Source organism: Anabas testudineus, chromosome 15 (assembly GCF_900324465.2).
Source record: "Anabas testudineus chromosome 15, fAnaTes1.2, whole genome shotgun sequence".
NCBI lineage: Eukaryota > Metazoa > Chordata > Actinopteri > Anabantiformes > Anabantidae > Anabas > Anabas testudineus.
The window spans coordinates 1,740,633-1,760,739 of record NC_046624.1 but is presented as its reverse complement, the minus strand read 5'-3'; the positions used below and the strand labels follow the sequence as shown (position 1 = coordinate 1,760,739).

Sequence of the window (20,107 nt, the reverse complement as noted above, 5' to 3'; positions counted from 1 at the left end):
ATATATCTGTGCAGCCAAGTGAGCGTGCAACAGGTGCTGCGTGCTAACATTTCCAACTATGCCAAACCAAGACCCCCGCCTCTTTTTCCACCTCTACTGGAGGAGTGTGTACATGTGTGTCTTTGCAGCCTTGTCTGTGCACGTATTGTGAAGCATATGTACTATTTAACTCATCTGTTCAAGGTGTAATGAAGGTCCTCTTCATTACTTATGGACTTCACTTTGTTTGTTGGATTATATTTACTTAATTTAGATGATTGACATTAACAGTCAAAGCATATACTGACACAGATTGAAGATATTTGATTTAACACACTAAAATGTTGTGTAGAATGGCTTGTTGTTTCTGCAGTTTGTTTTTGCATATGTTTTAATAGGTCTAAATTTTGAGACATGGAAGCTCTAGGGCAGGGCAGCTTTCAGTATAAAATGGCTGCCAGCTCATTTTGTTAGTCTTAATTTGTGTTGCATGAAGGTCAAAATAAAACACCTGCACCTCAACACAGGCTTCGTGTTTATTCCAGCTGCTAACGGTCATCCTAACACAAGGATACAGCATGGCCTTTTACAGTCTTCAGTATGAATTAGTGCTCATGTATTGACTGCAATATTATGTTTTTCTAATATTGTATCGATTATTAATTACCAGTTGAGATTCAGATATTTGGGGCAGGCCATGGCTCAGACACTAAATAGGTGTTTTGATTGCATCCCACCGCATCTCATACTGCACATGGTGTTCTTTATACTATGACAGTTAAAAAAAAGATGTTTAATAAAAAATGAGAAGAAGTAAATGTAAGAAATTATCAATACACTTGATTATTGCATTATTATGTTTCGTGATATCCATGATCAATTCTGAAAAAAAAAAAAACTATAATTTTTAATTGTGCAAAGATTTGTTCAAGGCTGTGGTTAATTTTGTGTTAATGCACTTTGCATTTAAACCCCTAACAGCTATATGGGAGAGGCAAAAGTAGATAACAGTTCACTCAAAAAGATTAAACCTAAACAACAGGTAGCACCTCAGTGAGTTATTTGAGAGTCGGTTGAAAGCAAAGATTTTCAGTTTATCTAACTTTAAAGTTGATTAAATATTTACCAAACTTTAAAGTTGGATAAACTTAAATGAACTAAAATTGAATAAAATGTATCTTAAAAAATTACAATACATCACTTTGTTTGAAGTATCAGAATATATTAAAATTTAACCCCCTTATCAGAGTATGTATCACAACACATTCTTGCTGATAACTGCCTTACTGATTTCCATTTTAAGCACTGTGACTATGGCACTTTTTCCTCAACAATACATAATAAGAACACTGCTACAACAGATTCGGTGTTTTTCATTTTATTTAAGGGGAAAAGAAAAAAAAAATGCTACAAAAAATCTGAGTCTAAGTGTTTTGATAAAACCCAAAGCAGTTCAACAGCTGGAAACTCCAGACGTCGTCGTTGTGTCCAGCAGCAGTGACTCTGCAAGCACTTCTTATTGGTATTATTACTGTTTACAAAGAATGCATATTAAATCACACTGAAGGCAGACGTTGGGTTTACATATCTGCTGCTCTGATGTAATTATTATCATTATCATTATTATTATCATTCTCATTTTGCCCAATACCTTATAAAAGTAAATGTAGTATTAGTCAATCTCTGAAAACTCTGGATCCTACACTTCCCATAATGCAACTTGACAGCATTCCTTCTTCCGCAGCAAATATCTACCATTGTCCCCAGTTTGTAACCCTCTTTTCTACATTTGTAGCCTCATGTTCCCAGCTGAAACAACCCTGATGACATTACAGTGACATCATAAGGGGTTATAATCTCCTCCAGAGCTAGAAGACGTAATACACAGCTGGTTTCACAGACTGAGCAAGACTTTCCATGACAGCTAAAGTTTCTGTGTACAATGTGTGCAGTTCCCCTTCAAATCAGGTAGGAGCATACATCACTCTCAAGGAGCAGCTTAGACAGTTCCGAGTTTACAGTGTGGTGCTATCTTGAGTTGAGTTCAGTCAGTCGCTGACATCTTGTTAGCCAGCTAGCCCTGGTGTCAAGGAGGCTACAGTTCTATGAGTGAGGTTCTTCAGCTGTTGGGCAATAGTGGTTTTGGCTAACGTACACACAGTGTGTGTTAGCATAGAGCAGCATTAGCATATTGGTGCTAAATGAGCCTGTTGGCTAGTTAGTGCTATTTAAATTTTTCCTGTCACAAGACTCACATGCCACCAGTACACTGATGCTGAGTCTGTGGTCACTGCAGCCGCTGCTCATCACCATGCTAGTCATGTAGCACTCTCTGTGATGTGGAACTCACTGCAGACATGTCACCTTCTTGGAGCTCCCCCTTCTAGCCAATCAGACACGGCCGATTATTTCTACCTGACTGGAAAGTTTGGTTTGGAAAGTTTTTTTTTTTTTGTTTTTTTTTTTTTGTAAGCCTGTTACCTGCAGGGACGGGTGGAGCAGAGTTGGTTGAGCTTGGTTCAAGCTAAAATGTGGCTTGGACTGTCTGAGTTCATGTTCATGTATCATGTGTGATACATGAGTCATGCAGGTCGCTACAATTTGCAACTAAACTAAAATGACCAGCGGCAGATTGGAAGTCAGTCTATCAGTCCATCTACTATGCTCTGTGATGCTGTGCACAGCCCTTCAGCTGTTAGCATCTAATTCCAATAAGAAGTAAAAAAAAAAAAAGAAGAAACTATCTGATTGGTTAAAATGGCAAGACTCACTCAGAAATGTGTAGAGGTGAGTATCTGTGCACCGCGGACAGTGCTGTTCTGTGAGTGTAACTTCACAGGAGTATTTGACAGCACCATTTTCAAGGGAAACTGTGTCTTTGAAATGCAAGTATGCTTATAGTGGGTTGCTAGGAGGCTGGTATGGGAGGAGGAATGATTATACATAAATACATATAGCATCTGAATATTGTTTGAGCTAAAAAAAAAAAAGAAATAATCTGAACTGCTCCTTTAACCCTTACAAGCCAGACAGTTGTCATGCACCTGTGTAGTAAACAAGTTCGTGTGATCCATGTACAAAGCCTCCACTGCGACTTACAGTCCAACACACTTTGCTGTTTTGTGTGTCTGTGTTTGAGACTGCAGAGCTACTGTAAGCTGTACAGCTGCCTTTAAACATCATCATTGATGAACAGTAACACTTTCACAAGATATTAAATGCAACAGCACAAAAACATGGTATTAAAAATGGATTATTTACATTCCTTGGGAAAATGTGGTCAATCAAAGAGCTCAAAAAGAAGCTGATAGGCATGGAGAACACAAACTGTAACAAAGTAAGAACTGAAGATTTGTGCTACAGAGGTTTCAATTCTGCCAAAAAGCATTAGGCAACATATCAAAGATTCTGATTATAACATAAATACAACATCAGAACTAGTAACATTAGAACTCTGTGTTAAGACTGAACCTGAAGCTAGTTTTAGAGGTGAGGCAGCTCCTGCAGAGATGGGAGGAGGCAGATTGTTTTCCAATAATCTGCAGAGCAACAAAAAACACGTGAATGTGACTTATCTAGATATATGTTATGTAGTATCACTAATAAATAAACAGAAACTCAACAACCAAACACTCTTTGCACTGTGCTTGTCAAACATCTGCTTAGGACAAATGTCCAAATAAGACAAAGAAAAGTGTGCTTCTTGTTCAGTCTGAACACACAATTACAATGTTAATTGTAATGCTATATGTTTAGACAGTGACACTTTTTCATAATTTTGGCTCTGTACACCACAACAGTTGATAGAACATCAAGACAATTAAAAACAATTAAGATGTGAGTCTAGTGTTTATTTGAAATGTTGCATTTAGAACAAGCTCCTGGAGAGAGACAGCAACAATACAGGAACACCAAATGAATCAGAAAACAACTCAACAAAAGATGACATGAGAATTATTTTCCTGTTGGTCAGATCAGGAAAATCCAACAGGAGGAGATTGTATCTGTGCCCACAATCAAGTGAAGACACTCGCAGTCTATTATGTCTATTTCATTTCTTTATTTCAATTTGTCTAAATGTGTATGAGCCATCAACACCGTGCACCTATGGCTATAAATGGCTGTAATTCCTACATTCCAATTTTTGAAGCAAACCATTTAATTAAAGCTGATAGTCCACACTTTAAGCACATTGTGGTTGTTACATGTTAAACCCCTTGTGGTGGCGTACCAGAGCCAAAATGACAAAACCTGACTAAATATATACGCAATACTTAGTCAGTGCCAAGTATTTTTTATCCCTCACACAACCAACTCTGTAATCATTCAGCTCATGAATGCTCAGTAGTGATAAACAAGGGAATCCTTCCCACCCTCACGTGACATGAATCCATAGAATTCATTCCTACTGTGGGTAATAAACACTTTTCAAGTCAGCTCTCATTATTTTTATCACAAACAAATATTATTATTGAAATGGCACATGCTACCCATTAAAATGTACTCACTCAACAAGTATTTGACTTTTTTTTTGTCATACAAACAAAATGAATGGTTCATTTTCTATCAAATAACATCTAAGCTCTCACAGCATTTTTAATTTACAAGATCTTTATCAACTTTTTCTTTTAACAAAACACTAATTCTGCAATGAAATTCAATTTAAAACTCATAAGAGAAAAGTTAAGTTTATACAAAAGTAACTGGAGCTATTATTAAAAAACAGAATGAATTAAAGTGCAAATGATGAATGCATCTTTCTGTTGAAACATTGCCCAATATTATCTTTTCTGTTTTCTCTAAAACATGCATCCGTGGAAGGAGCATGTTTGTGTGTGTGTGTGTTTGTTTTAGTATGGCTCTGCATGTCTGGAGAAGTACTGCCATCTATTGGTTAAACTCTAGAAAAGATCTGCGTTAAACCAGTGCCATTCTGTTTAGTCCTCTGCACGTTTCTGGTGTGTGTGTGTGTGTGTGTGTCTTTGTGTTAACAGCAATTCAAGTTTGTAAATCAACTTCAGTGTCCCCGGAAGGTTGTGGTTTGAAACAGAAACATTTTTCAAAAATATATCTTTTTATACTATCTTGGCAGATGCATCATAAAAATATTCCTTGTAGCAAGAGTTGGAGAAGCAGAGAGCAGGAAGAATCCAGCACTTTCATCCTTTCTGATTGTTTTCCCACTCATATCTACAGACTGGTCTGGTAGAAAAAAATACTGGCGAGTGCAAATATTCACATGAATAAAAAACAGCAACTGTCCGACTTTGCATCTGGGGTGACAGTGAAGAGGATGCTAATGTCTGCTATTGTAAACGTTGACATACTGTTGAGCTCTTGATGGTGTTATGGGCATCCTGGACACAACACATGATCTTTGCTCCACTGGTGCAGTGTTCAAGCTGCACACAAAATGTGTCGTCTCCTTATCTCGTCATCAGTTGACCTGGACGGTAATGGATGAGCTCCAGCCCAGCTTCCAGGATTTGTATCATATCCCAACATGTGGAGCTTCCCTTTGGTTTTGCCATGTCTGAATTGAGACTAACATACGGTTTAGCATGACAGTCAACATGACACTCATCAGCCCAACCAGTCTGGATGTCAGGTGTCCCAGAACACATTTCCACGTTCGGCTCTTGGGGTCATTTTTCTGATGAATCCAGCTGGTCTGGGATCTGTTTAAAGAACCCTTATGAATTTTCAGGTCCTGCCATTAAATGTCTGATCCTAGTAATGGATCGTACAGAAAACAATGCTGATCTCTCTGGACTATGGTTCAGACACCAGCATCTAACATCAAGACTGATGATGACCTGTGACACCATCACTGTCCAGTGAAGGTTCCACCATTCTCTACACTGATTTACGTTTCCTGTAACTGAGACTGAACATGGGGAAACCAAAGGGTTTACTTTCTATCCCGTGGAAATTATAGGAAGTATAAATTGAGCTCAAGTCCCTAAATGGTTCTGAAACCATTATCCTGACACTTTTCATACCTTACTTGCTTACAGGCTTTTTTTATGCAGTAGCAAGCATTATTCTGGAGAGTGAGTGAGCAAGCGGGAGGACAGAGGCCTTTTTATTTCACAGAAGTGTCATAAAGCAATAGTGGGCTCGTTGAAAATACTAAGTAAGGAGTTTGTCTTTTTAAAGCCTTATCAATTACTCATATCACCAACAAATTTCTGTAACTATTCAATTCACCCTGAATCCATCAGCCTCCAGACAAACTAAACCTTACCTTGAGCTGACAGCCATATCTGTCCTGCATCTGTAAAACGTCTACTTGTTTCTGAAGTGGTTTATTTAACTTACAGGTGTTTGACTAATTCACTTTCCTCTAACTCTACAGACCATGATGGTACTCTCCAAGACATTAGCTGTTATGAACAGTACTATTACAGGTCTAACCATGAAACCAAACTGCTGACAACTCAGTCAGCAATTTACTTTATAACACAGCAGAAACTTGTCAACAAGGCAGTAAAATACCACAGAGCTGAACAGAGGAGCTACTGATATACTGTGTTTTATATTTCCCTGCTCTCTGCAGCAGCTCACTTGTGATCAGAGACCTGGACCACTCATGAGGGTTTTAGATTCAGCAGATTTCAGGATGTTTTAAACTCCATGGAAATAGCCCTTCATGCTTTGAGGGGCTTGTCATGTGAACTTAAACTGGGAGTGGATAAACTGTTTCCAAGCTATAGATTGGCATTTTTAAAGCCAGTGTGTGATTGGTTTTGTGAAACATACTGTAGCTCGTCTTCATATAGTCACTGGATTCATACCAAACCCACATGAGGCTTAGTCTCCAAATCATTAAATTAGAAACAAGCAGTTTCATAGCCAGCTGGCTGTACAGCTACACCTGGAAAAACACCCTGGGTGTAAGAAGAAGTGACATTATCACCAAATCCAAAGCTGGATTCTCTGTGATGTGGATCTCTGAAGGGACTGTGTGAACCCTGCTGCCTCCGGAGGCACAACAGCAGGTCAGAGGGATGAAGGTGAGCTGGTAGCTGGTGGTCCTACCGGTGAGAGGATGGTGATGGTGATGATGTGACGGCTGTCAGTTTTCAGCCAGTGACAGTGCCAGAGCTGCTTGCAGTGCTGCCTCTTCATCAATGCTGTAGTCCTGCCAAAAGACAACAAACAGGAGCTGCTGGTCACTACAAACCTCTCAATGTCACCATCCAATCATTTACCACTTCTGTTATATTTAATCTCATTTAATCTTTGCACTGTCAGTCAGACAGTTGATGACTAGTTGAGACGTGATACATAAATCACAACCAAGCAATTATATTGTGTTAGCAGCAGACACTGCAAATACAGATGTCTCCAAACTTACCATTCCATGCTAGATTAACTAGCAGTAAAAGGTAAAAAATATTTCTGATGCAAATGTTGAGGACAAATGTCATTAGAGTGCAGGACTTACAACAAACGTGTCATAAGAGAACTTGTGCCTGTGGAGGAGATGCTGGAGGAAATTGGAGCTCTTGTAGCTGGGGTCTCCCCATGGCATGGCTGAACACACTGGACACACCTGGAGGGACAAACACTAGTATGTAAATGAGTGGTGTCTGTAAAGTATACTGCTGCTGACTTAGTTCAAATGCTCTCTCTCAAGGCGAATGAACTGTGAAATGAGAGAGCTAGGAAGAGAGAACCACATTGTAAATGGACCTTCTCAACCACACAGTCACAGGCGCTTAAAAGATAAGGCTGGTGATTTTCTTCATTATTCTGTGGACCTAAGGCATTCTGGTTCAAACAAATAAGCTAAATTAAGTAGACCTGATCTATTCTGGTTTTAATCTCTTTGTGAGATTTGTTACCAACCACAGAATTACCAGCGTTACCTTTAGAGTCAGGCCCTGGTCAGTTGACTCTTTTTGAACACTTTTTATATGTACAATTTGATATATTTTGCTTGATGTAGGATTTCTGCTCCACCGTTGGAGTGCTCCATTATCATAATGCACCAAATCTCAGACTTGGGTCCAGAGAAGGTGGCAGTGTTTCAGGATCTTGCTCATATATAGATTTTCATTTGATAGTAGAGTTTTAACTTGTGTATTTGTAGATGCAATGACATCTGTGTTCCTGAGCCCATGCAGTGATTTCTACTATGTTCAAGTAATCACAGTAATCAATTTGAGTGATTTGCTAATCATTGCATTGTTTTTATCAGAATTAAAACTGAATTTTACACTATATACCACATTAACTGGTTGTAATTTCATTTTCTGTAAACTGTCAAACAATTATTGATTAAATATTATACACAGTGTAATAAGTGGGCTGCTATTTACTTGGCTACCCTGTTGTCCAGTCTGTATTACTAGCTCTGGTATCACATGTGGTGGCAGGAGCAAAGCTAACAACACTGGATTCAGGTTTATCATAACCTCAAATGGAGTGGGGTGTAAAAAGAGCTGGATTTTCTGGGGGGGCACAATCACAACACCTCTGATAATTTAGCATCACCTGAGTTACCAGGGAGTAGTCTCTTACCACTTTATTAGGGTCATTGCGATGGTTGTCCATACAGTGCTTCACCAGTTCCTGCTGGTCCAGGTTTCTGGCCCCACAAAACGGACACACAAATGTTGACCGGTTTGGAATATTGCTGCATTTAAAACAACACAAAAACACAAAGATTTATCACAACCGTATAGTAGCTAATTCATCTGTAGTCTTGGCATGTTATAGGATAGGTGCTGACTTCTTTGGGCTCATAATGTGCACTACTATATATCCAACAGTGTGTAGAATGTACTGTATACTGTGAGTTTTACTGATTGACAGCTTAGAATTTTTAAAAATAGCTTATTTGAAAAATATTTGAAAAACACTTTTGTCATGACATAATGTCATTTTGACATGCACATGATAAAGGAATTTAAAAGAGCAACTGATCATTTTGTTAAAAGGTTTTGATAGCACTCGTAATTGTGGGAGCTGTAGTACTATAGTTAAATGCTGAAAAAGTAATCGTGGCTCTTCTCAGCTGACTGGGCAGTGTCAGTGTGGCTTGAATTTAAAAAAAAAACAATCTCGAAATGCTTTATGGTACGTTGTTTTTGCAGCTAAGTGATGATGTGGAGTGTGTGTACCTTGGTATAGGTTGGGAGGTGGGAACCACAGGGACAAACTTGGGACAGTTGGCTAACTGCTCCTGCACTTTAGAACAGGAAGCAATGTGAGACCTCATCTTTACCAGAGCCACCTGAGAAACCACACACACACACACACACACACACACACACTACATGTTAATAAAATTTTAAATAAATGACAGCACTAGTACCAGTCTCCAGTTTCAGGCACCTTAAATTGTTAAGGAGATTTCGTAAAGGAGCAGTACAAACCTTTTTGCTACAGCCCCTGCACGGGGCTTTGTATGATGCCAGCTGCTTCTCTACACTGGAGGAGCGCTCCACTTTCTTGGGGTCAAAGGGCACACGACAGAGTGGGCAGAGGGGTGAGGTGACCTGGAGACATGGCTGCAAACACTCCCCACAGAACCTAAAACAGCAAACAGTAGAGAAGGAAGGATTAAGATGATGGTAGAGGAAAAGCACTGTACCTTGTGTTGCCCTGCGACAGCTCAGGGTGCTCAACCCACAGCTCAACAGGTAAAGGAGTCAGTGCCTACAGTACAACACACACACAGGTTATGATTGAACCTAAGTGTAAAGGCTCTATTCTAGGCATGTAAAATAATACAGCAAAGCTTTGGCAGATGGTCTCTTTAAGCCTTTAATACACAGTATATAGGTGAGTCCGCCAGTCCAGACCAGCTGTTTGTCAGAACAGCTGTGTGTGTACAGTGTGTAAAGAACCAGAGAGAAACAAGCGTTAGTGTTTCCTGACATTTCATCCATCCCCATCAGCAGCACAGAGTAAAAATAGCTGCATTTTGCCTTTAACTAGAAATAGAAATGAGGTGATGTGAGGTCTGGTCTGCTCTTTGTTGTTCTGACTGGGAGAGATCAGAAATACACCTCTCTGACTAACTCCTCTCTAGGTTTCATGAGAGATATGAGGAGCCTGAGATGGAGACAGTAATGTCTCCATCTCATTACTGACACATTCCCACTTTACTTGGTGCATGTTCCTCCACCGAGCTCACACATGTTTTTTTTCTGCTAAAAATGCTATTTACTGAACAACCCAACTACAATAAAATAGCTGACATTTATTTTCCTGTTGATGAATTAAAGAAAATTGACACTTTGATTTTACCACATTCACTTTTTACCTTAATTTGGAGTTTATATTTGCTTTTTAAACAAATTTTGAGATTCATTTTTATAGCACTAGACAGGTATATCATCTTCATCTTCTTTTTTACAAAACTAGCTGTTGCCAAATGCCTGTACTGAACAAGGCATTTTATTTTTTTAATGTCAAAATCAACCTGTCAGCGGCTCATGATCACTATATATAACAATATATCTAACAGTATGCTGGCCTTTATTTCTTTAGTTTGAAAAACACAAAAATAGTTATGCATCTCTTTTATGCTCTGGGACATTTGTTGTTCTAAAACATTGATTTTGGATTTTAAAATAATCATTGTTTAAATAATTTTGCAGCTGCAAGGAAGATTTTCACCCTAACCGGTGGAGGCAGATGCCCGTCCACCCTGAGCCTAGTTCTGCTGGAGGTTTCTTCCTCTCCACAGACTCCTAGTGCTGCTCAAGTGGGATTGTTGGGTTTTCTAATATAATTCTATATGCAGTCATGTTTGTACGGTCTTAAACCCTGTAAAGTGCCTTGAGATTATATTTGCTGTGAATTGGCGTTTTATAAATAAAATCGAACACATTTGAATTGAATTCATGCCAAATAACCGCATCCTAACTAGTAGTGGAGTGGTCATCAATGACCAGTCATAGGTGTATGACAATAGATCACTGTTTGGCGCAGCTGCTGCCAGAAGTTTTAAATGCTCTTTTAAACAATACATAAAACCAAGCAAGTTGAAAACATAGCTTGTGTGAAACTACCACAGCTGGACGTTTCAAATGACCGCATGTCACTGAACAACACGCATCCAAACAAGAAGTAGCTACTTTACGTGTGAGCACAGCTGGCGATGCTGACGGGTTTGTGATAGACCTCCAGGCAGATGGGGCAGGAGAACTGGCTCTCGATGCTCTCGGCCGGGGCTGCCAGCGAGCCCGGGCCGCTGTGGGGCTGCTGCTGCTGCTGCTGCTGCTGCGGGCGGAGCTGGGTGCTCGCCGAGACAAAGCTCCGAAACATCGCCATCATGGAGCCGGAGAGGATCTGCAATAGTCGACAACAGCTCGCTGTTGCCCGAGAGAGGAAGCTGTCCAACTGTTCAAACTGCTGCTAGCTTGGGCATTATCCGTACAACAGTTTAAATATACATCGTGCAAACATGACAGTTTTTCAGTCGACTTACTATTGAAATATCGTCAATAAAGCAAAGCATTACTTCTCCCTGGCCGGAGAAGACATGCCGGAGAAGTAAACATTGGGAGCAGGGCACGTTGACGAGTGTCAGCGCGGTGATACGAGGATGACCTGGATAAAAAACGCAAACCCTCAAACTCGTGGAGAGTGTCCAATGCTACATCCACATAGCTGTCAGATCAGCGCTTCTCGGAAAGACGCCGGCGAACAGCGCGCAGAGCAACAACAAAAGCCTCCACGCGCAGTGCTTCATTGACATTGTAGTCCGACTGTACATTAGCTTACAGTACGTGAACGTGTGGAAAAACTACAATCCCAGAGCGCCATTCAGAGATTACACTAGGACGACGAGCCCAAAAGTCCTGAGGAAAAGCCAAGAATTTCACGACGTGTTTCTAACTTGGTGTCATAAACAAAGAAAACACTAACTTCTATCTAACAACAACACAAATACCTATAAAATGTCTATGTATAGCCTTAAACCGAGGTTGTCTGCGGCTGTGTCCCTTTATGCCAATTATTTGTATCATTCAGAACGTATTCAAATACACATGATCGCATAAACAAAAAAGAAACATGAATTATACATTGTGGTCTACAATCTACTAGATTGTTAAGTTTTCTTTCAATAAAATGCTGAATGTCAATAAATAGACCCTACAGTGGTAACTCCTCAGGCAATACATCCTTACACACCCTGCCTTTGCATTGTAATTTATAAGTCGCTTTGGATAAAAGTCACTGCCAAACGAGTTAATGTAAATCTAATGTTGATTCAGGCTCTTGAGTATTTTTAACTGGAGATCTGATACTAAATTCTAAAAGAAAGTTTATTTAATTTACTAGAAATGTTTCATAATGTGTGCATTGTCACATCTCCTTATGCTTGGTGGTTTTCGTTTTTATGTTCTTTTATGTATAAAGTTTAAAGATTGTTCTCTCAATTATTGTCTTAAAAAGGTATTCACTTCCTTAAAGTGGGCTGGCTTGCAGAACACAGATTAAAAAGTATGGTGATGCTACAGAAGCTGTGGATCGCTTCCTTTCAGTGAATCTCCAGAAATAGTGGATACTAGATTTCCCGTAATGCAAGAAACTTATGACCACACTTTTCTTCAGTCACTATTTAATAGTTTGGTTGTTGATGAATTGATATATTTCTGAAATAAATTAAACTAATTTAATTTAGTTTCAACCTCACCTCATCCTAATCCTACCAGTAAGGAATTATTTTGTTGATAATTATGTTGATCTTCAGCCGTCGAAAAAATATAGATACATATACGTTGAAGACAAGACGTTGAAATCAAGACGGACAGTTTCTAATTCTTGTAGCTGCATTCAAGCTGCTGTTTGTACTCAAAATACTCACATTCTTATGTTTTATCCTTCATATCACTAAAGTAAAAGTAAAAATGAATGTTAAACATCTTTAAACAGTGAAAAGTGATGAACTCAAACTATTTCAAAGTAAATCAAAGAAGAAACGTTTCTACAAAACGTGCTGTTGTTGAGCCAACACCTGAACCAATCAGATCTTAGATCAGGTGAGAGCCAGGTGTTTCCCATCATGCCTTGAGGCTCCCTGGTCTGACGGGGCGATCATTGCCTACGTATGCATGACGTCAGAGCAAGTCGGGATCATGTCGGACAAAAAACTAACCGGCAGGCACTGCGCGCCGTTCGCCGACGAACATCTACGTCATCAAAAGGCGACAGAACTTGAAGGGAGATATGGGACTGTTTGGACACGTTTGTTGCAGTGAATAAGTTCATAAAGTGAAACATTTAGCCCTTTATTTCAGTGAATGTGAGGCTGTGTGTATCTGGACGTCTCTTTAGTATGAAGGAGCTGCTCTTAGTGAGAAATAGTCGTTGAGTTTTGAAGTCTCGGCGGTTGGAAAAGTAAGAAATACGTCTTGTTGACAGACCTGTCTCTAGAGAACCTTTAGGCTGCGCTGAGATTTGGTAGCAGGCCTCTGTCTCAGCCTGTCATCCCACTTCACCATGTGCCAGGTGGAAGAAGACTATCGCGATGAACTGGAGAGCGTGGATGTGCCGAGGTAGTGTGTCACTGGACGTGAGCACCGCAAAAACAAACAGGCACAGCAGTGTATCTCTAGGATCCACAAACACAGTAGCTCTCTGACCCAATGTATGCTAATACTGCACTGAGAGGCACAAGCTGGCACGTTTCTGCTTTTAGATTAAAGTCTATGAATGCCCTTTTACTCATGATTCTAACTTTACAACACTGCAATAAATTACTCACAGCAGACTCTTTTTTTAACAGGTTAAAACACAAGAATTGATGACACATATACAGTTTATAACACCAATAATTGTATTTGTTACACCGCCTGATGGTGAACCGGCTACGTGAGGCTCCATCACTATAATGCAAATACTAAAGGGGTTAGAAAAGTAAGAGTGACGATGCACTAGGATGAAAATAGTTGAGCAATACGGCTCAGTGGCTTTGGAGAAGCATGGGAATAGTGAAATATCAAGCTCTAGCTCTAGGTGGTAGCTGTAATGTACCTGTGCAATTATCTAATACATTTAAAAACATCAGATCAAACATTAGACCCTTCTCATTCCTGTGGTTATGTAGCCATGTGTAACAACATATGTCTGCATTCAATCGTTTTTTAAGGTGTCTGTTCTTTTTTTTTTTTTTTTTTTTTAATCAGCATTTCCAAGAAATGTGTCAAATGCAAAGAAGCAAGTGCAGCTGTGGTCATCAGAGCAGGAGACGCATACTGCAGGTAAGACGTGCGCCTCTCCTCACAGGTTTACTGCTGTCAATGTTATACCACTGACTGAGTGGGAATTTCTGTATAAAGAGGAGAAGAAAATGTAAAAAAATAAGTATTGCATATACATTTTTATTAGTAAAATCAAATAAATCTGCCGATGTTTCACAATAGCACTTTGAATTTCACTGACGGCAGATTAAAAATTGTAAGTGACTGTTAACAAATGTACTGTGTTTTTTACTAGACTGAAAGTCTTTTCTGTGTGTGCGTCAGGGTCTGTTTCAAGGAATACTTCATTCATAAGTTCAGAGCCATGCTGGGCAAAAACCGGCTAATTTTTCCTGGGGAGAAGGTAAGTCTTGTTTCTGCACTTCCCAAGTCCCAGAATCCTTTACACGACCTATTTGCAGTAGCTCGTTAACTGTCTTCTCTGGCTTTAGGTGCTGTTGGCTGTATCTGGAGGTCCGTCGTCCTGTTCAATGCTCAATCAAGTCAAAGAGGTTTACCTGTTTGTTTGTCGTCAGTCTTTTCTCAGTGTTTTGATAGATTGTCTTGTTGGGTGAGAAGAAGCCGGACCACAGTAATCTGTGTTTGTGTGTGTGTTCGTGCGTGCTTGTGTGTGAGAGAGAGAGACGGTTGGTGGATTCTGGTGCTCTATCTTTTGACTGCTCACATGCGTGTGTACCACGCTGATGGAGAACAGGCCACTAACTTAAGAGCATGACTGTGAAGCTGGCAGTAGTAGTGGCCCACAGGCTTTTCATTGTAGACATTACATTTCAGTTGTACTTGGTCCTTTCCTGCTCCATAAAGAAAGAGTGTTTTTACAGTTTAGTGTGAAAAACATTCACTGGTTTAGACAGAAGGACCTGGATATTGAAAGTGTCTGATCCTCTACTTCTAATGTAGACTGGTCTTTGTTCTGTAATCATTAATTAACAGTTGATCAATTTTTCCTTATGCCAGGGTTTGAGTCAGAATGCACACAAGAAGTTGAGGTTCAGACCTGGTATTATCTACATTGACGGTAAATTAATAATGATTGACTTCTGTGTTTTCTGAAATGATTCTGGTTATAAGATTTTCTAGTAATGTTGTTACTGTGGTTGCTTTCCAGAGGGGGGTGCTGTGGGCCAGTCTGTGGAGGAGCGACGGAGGACAGTGGCTGAGCTGCAGGGTGTCTTCAGAGCTACCGGTTTTCTCTTCTACGTAGTCCCTCTGGAACAGGTCAGTGAGTACGCTCTGCATGTTTGCACCAGATGTCATGAAATTTCCTCCAGGCGTTTCTGAGATAAGGTGTTGATGAGAATAGGACAGATGTTAAGTCATTGACATTTGACCACCAGTCAAGTCTCATCAGTTCATCTTTGAGTCCACCTCCGTGCCAAACTTGAAGAGATTCCCTTAAGACGTTTGTGAGATGTCATGTCTGTGACAGTGAAGGAACGGACAACCAAAAAAGATCAAACTCATTACAGAATGTGTCCTTCATCCTCCTCAGGTTCTGAACCTTCCCAGTTCGGTTGTGGCGTCGGCCCCGGCACCCCCAGAGCATCTGAGCAGCGCCTACAAAGCAGCTGTGGATCGCTTCATCCAGAGTGACGGCAGCAGCTGTTTGACACCACAGGACAAGGGGCAAACATCTCTACCTGAGGTTCACGAGTCCCAAACACAGGTCCTGCAGCAGCTGATTGCCTCAGCTAAGACGCTGACAGCCAAACAAGACCTGCTCAACACACTGAGGTCAGAGTGGAGCCTGCTCCTACAGAACCCGACTCCTGTCTGTCATCATGGTGTTTGTGGATTTACATTTAGTTTAACCAGAGAGGTCTGTGATTAAACACCACACTCAGTAGGTGTACAGAGAACATACAGTATGTAAAGCACAGTCACTGACTCCACTTTGTGTTGTCTTCACAGGCAGCACCTGTTGGTACACACAGCTCGCACTGAAGGCTACAGTAAACTGATGCTGGGAGACAACTGCACCAGACTGGCTGTTAAACTGCTCACTAGTATATCACTTGGCCGAGGGGCACAGCTGGCTCAGGACACGGTGTGTGTGTGTGTCTGTGTGTGTGTGTGTGTCTGTGTGTGTGTCTGTGTGTGTGTGTAGAATAAAACACCGCATTAACAAATCCAGAATGTTGTGTTTCCTGTGTCATTATTAACTGTGTGTGTGTTTTAACAGGGTTTCTCAGACTCCAGGTACGGTGACATAATATCAGTGAGGCCAATGAGGGACTACTCAGCCAAAGAAATAGCTTACTACAACCATCTGTTCAATGTTCCTTCTGTGTTCATACCAAGCCTGGACACTAAGGTAAGATCAACCAGTGACAGTAGATGTGACTGGACAGTGAAAAAGTAATGTTACTGATTCCAGTTTCCAGGTTTTCTGCATCAATAGGTCATGAAATGTGATCTGATCTTCACTTAAGTCACAAACAGAATATTTCTGATCTGATAGATCACAAACAGTCATGATCTTTCATGTCCATTAAACCTACAGAGTGATGGTAAAAAAAAAAGAAAAGTGGGACAGTGTTTCAATCAAACATATAGATAGACTGATCAGCACCATCTCAGAGTGCTCTTTGTCAAATCCTGTTGTCCTCCATCGAGATAAGTTTCCCCAAGTTTCCATCAATGCTAACTGTCAGGTCTTGGTTGTGCTGTTGTTGCCTCTGATCTTCACATTTCCTCCCATCTTGTGAACATGTGAAAGGATGATTCACATAAATCTGCTGACTTTGGATAGTCTCACACAAACACACACACTAGAACTATGTTGTTCTACTAGTAGAAGTGTGCCGTGATTCCATGAACTTGTCAACACATCTCCTGTACTTGCGTTTGTGAAACTGTGTGTGTGTGTGTGCTTGTGTTTGTGTCCGTGTCCCTGTCCAACAGACAGCAGACAAGGCCAGTGTCCAGCGTCTGACAGAGAGCTTCGTCATAAAGCTGCAGGCGGATTTCCCATCGACTGTCAGCACCATCTACAGGTCAGTGTGACGCTACAAACATCACAAACCTGCCGTTTGAAATAATTAAATTAAAAGCGAGAAAATTCTACCCTTTCTTTCTAACATCTCTTGAAACAGTAACACTTTTTTGATAGCACTTTGCTTTGATGTTGTTTCTTCTTGACTTAGATTTTGTTTGCTTGCCTTGTTCCTCACTTGTAAGTCGCTTTGGATAAAAGCGTCTGCTAAATGACTAAATGTAAATGTAAATGTCCTGTAGGACTGGTGAGAAACTGCAGACGGCACGCCTGAGCTCCTCCACAGCTGACCACTGTGACAGGTGTCTGCTCTGTATGTGTGCCCTGGATACAGCTGTTGGTGAGTGCTGCTGCAACCTTTAGAAACGTTTACCAACTGATGTCCCCAGCTGGACAATAACACATTCTCTACACCACAGTCACGACTTTGTCCTCCACTCTGCTCTTTCAGAGGAGGCTTCAGCCCTACAGGCCACACTGATCTCAGAGCAGCTCTCCCAGACCACTTCTCCAGGAGCTACTAGGACTACGACCCCGAGACCAAACCGAGGTATAGTGAACATTTTACATCACAGCACTACTCTGAATCCTGCAGAGGTGAAATCCACTGTTGCACCAGGCGATGCAGCAGAACGCTCACAGCTGCTTTGACACTTTGTGTTAAGCATTAATAAAACATGTTTCCTGTGTTTCTGTCCAAAGCTCCAGTGGAGCCAGAATCATCTGCTCCCACTGGACAGTGCTGTTCCTCTGGAGGACAAGAGCACTGTGGCAGAGCAGAGAGCGGTGGAGGCTGCTGTTCTTCTGCCAAGTAAGTGATTTACTGCTCAATTTGACCAGCGGTCAACATGGTGTTATCTGCAATCGTCAGACACCAGGGTACACCCCTGGATTGGCTGTTCAGGGCATGAGAAGAGACACAGAAACCAGAGCCACTTCCAAAGTCTCTCTTAGACATATTCTCAAAAACAAGTAGGCAGAGACTGTGGTGAGAAAATGAGCAAACACTGCTTTGTTTAAGGTTTGTGTATTAGTCCTATGTCTTCTGCGCTCCCTTATTGAACAATGAAGACAGACTGTGGCCATCTGCTGGTTGGAATAGGTATTTCAATGAAAGAAAGTGACATGACAATACAACAGTCGGCCTGTGTCGCTGCTAATTGTTGATGTCTTGTGTGCTCTGGTTGTGTTACAGGGGACCAGAGATGACTAATCTGAGGAGTCTGTTGTGTTACAGCTGTCAGCTGACCATCAAAGACATGGTGAGTGAAGACATACTGGACAGGGGCTCACAGTCATGAGAAAATCTTGAGGATACCATCAGCCTTCTGTAAAGTTTAGTCTAAAAGTAAAGCATGTTGTGCCAACTTTACTGTCACATGCAGACTCCTGCTGTTGATTTTCTGTTTTCCTCCTAGTCATCAGTGGAACATCTCCCTCAGTACATCCTGTCAGAGGCTCGGAGGAGGCAGAGGAGGTGAGGAGGCTCATTAAAAAAAAAAAAAAAAGACTTTATACCCATCTGCACATTTAGTAAATGGTTAATTCAAATCCTGTTACTGCTAGTGTCTTCTCTCTCACCTTAAACTCAGAAGCTAAACAGGATAGAAGTGTCTCAGTACTCCTGTGTCTGCATCTACGTTCTGTTGTATTGGCAGGTCTCAGATGAGAGAGGAGATCAGTGAGTTCCTGCTGGATGGCGTTGATGAAGGTGTTTAGAGGAAGGACAGTGCACCTCCAGCAGAAACGGAGTACATCATTTCAGCCTAGAGGCAGCGGGGGAACTTTGAAACATAAATGCTTTAATATGTTGCCATGTAAAGATTTTTGCAGAACCTTCCACACATTTTAAAAACATTAAAGTATCTGTTGACTACTTAGCACGTGATGTTTTCCTCTTTTGATTTGACGTTTAATTGTTTTATTTAAACTTTAAGGTAGTATTTTATCCTACTTTAAAGCCATGAGAACATATTTTCCTCTATGTGCTTTAGTCTGTCACATCTCTGCGTGCTGGCTTTAGCTCTGTAGGACTGAAGGTGTGATGTGATTTGATGCCACGGCTCCACCAGCATGCTAATCACTTCCTCCCTGCTGAGACTGTTGCCGTTGTTACATCATCTCCAGCCCTGCTTTCTCACATTTATTCTTGTTCAACTGGTTGCAGGGAACCTTTTTTACATTCAGAGCTGCACATTCTTCTTCAGCTAGAAACAAGAGTGTAAAATGGTCTATAACGCCTTCTGGACTGTCCCTTCCAGCTTCTCCAGTGCATCTGACTGAATTAACAGTTCACCACATTAGGTTCCTGTTCTGCTCTCCACTGTTCGCTCCCCTGGTCTGTTGCTGAGCACTTACTCCTCAGCAACACCATTTTCCTCCTTGTTGTTTAGGGAATATGGTCTGTTGACTTGTGATCAACTCTGTTCCAGCGTCAGTAGCTGGGGATCGTTATAAAGCTGCTCGTAGCATCTCACTTTAAAGCTGTTTTTATCTCCGGCTGTATCTGCTGAGACAAGTGCCTCTGAACATTAATCAGCCTGTAATACTAGGAGTCATATCAAAAATGTATCGCTCTAACACAGCGAGTCATGTTCTCACACAAAGAGCAGACTGACAGGTCATTCAACAGGATTCAAAGCCTGTTTTGGACCAAAATGTGTGGAAGCTGTCTCATCTTTGTGTTGCCCCAATTGTGTCCTGCTGCATCCCTGTACGTCACAGAGGAAGCCATCAGCTGATCAACACACTTCACACAAACTCTTAACACTGAAGCATTAACCATCTCATGCATCAGGCGTCATCAGTAAACAAGCTGTGATATTAGTGGAAATAAGTCAGTTTACCTGTGACTACTGCTACAAAGATGTGTTTACAGGCTAGCTGCATGGACAAGGATACAAAA

General features: G+C 40.9%; 2 protein-coding genes across 5 annotated transcripts; one reads left to right on the top strand and one right to left on the bottom strand.

Moving 5' to 3' along the window:
* Positions 1–1,360: 1,360 nt before the first annotated feature.
* LOC113159384 (E3 ubiquitin-protein ligase RNF166) lies at positions 1,361–12,948 on the bottom strand. Of its 4 annotated transcripts, none has more exons than XM_026356042.1 (7): positions 12,812–12,948; positions 11,081–11,289; positions 9,366–9,522; positions 9,111–9,223; positions 8,509–8,623; positions 7,430–7,537; positions 1,361–7,123 (listed from the first exon to the last, which is right to left on the bottom strand). In XM_026356042.1, the coding sequence occupies exons 2-7, from the start codon at positions 11,272–11,274 to the stop codon at positions 7,058–7,060; spliced, it is 753 nt and encodes a 250-aa protein (XP_026211827.1). In that variant the 5' UTR covers positions 11,275–11,289; positions 12,812–12,948; the 3' UTR covers positions 1,361–7,057. The 4 variants fall into 4 exon arrangements, with proteins under 4 accessions (XP_026211827.1, XP_026211826.1, XP_026211824.1 ...); XM_026356041.1 differs by having other exon boundaries at positions 11,081–11,312; positions 12,812–12,944; XM_026356039.1 differs by lacking the exon at positions 12,812–12,948 and adding an exon at positions 11,429–12,490.
* Positions 12,949–13,135: 187 nt separating this feature from the next.
* On the top strand, positions 13,136–19,082 carry ctu2 (cytosolic thiouridylase subunit 2 homolog (S. pombe)). Its single transcript, XM_026356878.1, has 16 exons — positions 13,136–13,502; positions 14,133–14,207; positions 14,472–14,550; positions 14,639–14,698; positions 15,165–15,225; positions 15,316–15,425; positions 15,700–15,941; positions 16,119–16,254; positions 16,390–16,521; positions 17,112–17,203; positions 17,445–17,542; positions 17,654–17,752; positions 17,905–18,013; positions 18,398–18,464; positions 18,621–18,679; positions 18,861–19,082. Exons 1-16 carry the CDS (start codon positions 13,447–13,449, stop codon positions 18,919–18,921), a joined length of 1,536 nt encoding a protein of 511 aa, XP_026212663.1. The 5' UTR covers positions 13,136–13,446; the 3' UTR covers positions 18,922–19,082.
* Positions 19,083–20,107: the final 1,025 nt, after the last annotated feature.

Coding starts and splice junctions, on each gene's coding strand:
- LOC113159384 (XM_026356039.1), bottom strand. CDS start 11,458: ATGCTTTGCTTTATTGACGATATTTCAATA. Junction 9,523..11,080: donor ATCGCCAGCTGTGCTCACAC/GTAAAGTAGCTA, acceptor TTGCTGTTTTAG/GTTCTGTGGGGAGTGTTTGC. Junction 7,124..7,429: donor TCTCTTATGACACGTTTGTT/GTAAGTCCTGCA, acceptor GTCTTTTGGCAG/GACTACAGCATTGATGAAGA.
- ctu2 (XM_026356878.1), top strand. CDS start 13,447: ATGTGCCAGGTGGAAGAAGACTATCGCGATGAACTGGAGAGCGTGGAT. Junction 14,208..14,471: donor GCAGGAGACGCATACTGCAG/GTAAGACGTGCG, acceptor TGTGTGCGTCAG/GGTCTGTTTCAAGGAATACT. Junction 14,551..14,638: donor TAATTTTTCCTGGGGAGAAG/GTAAGTCTTGTT, acceptor CTCTGGCTTTAG/GTGCTGTTGGCTGTATCTGG.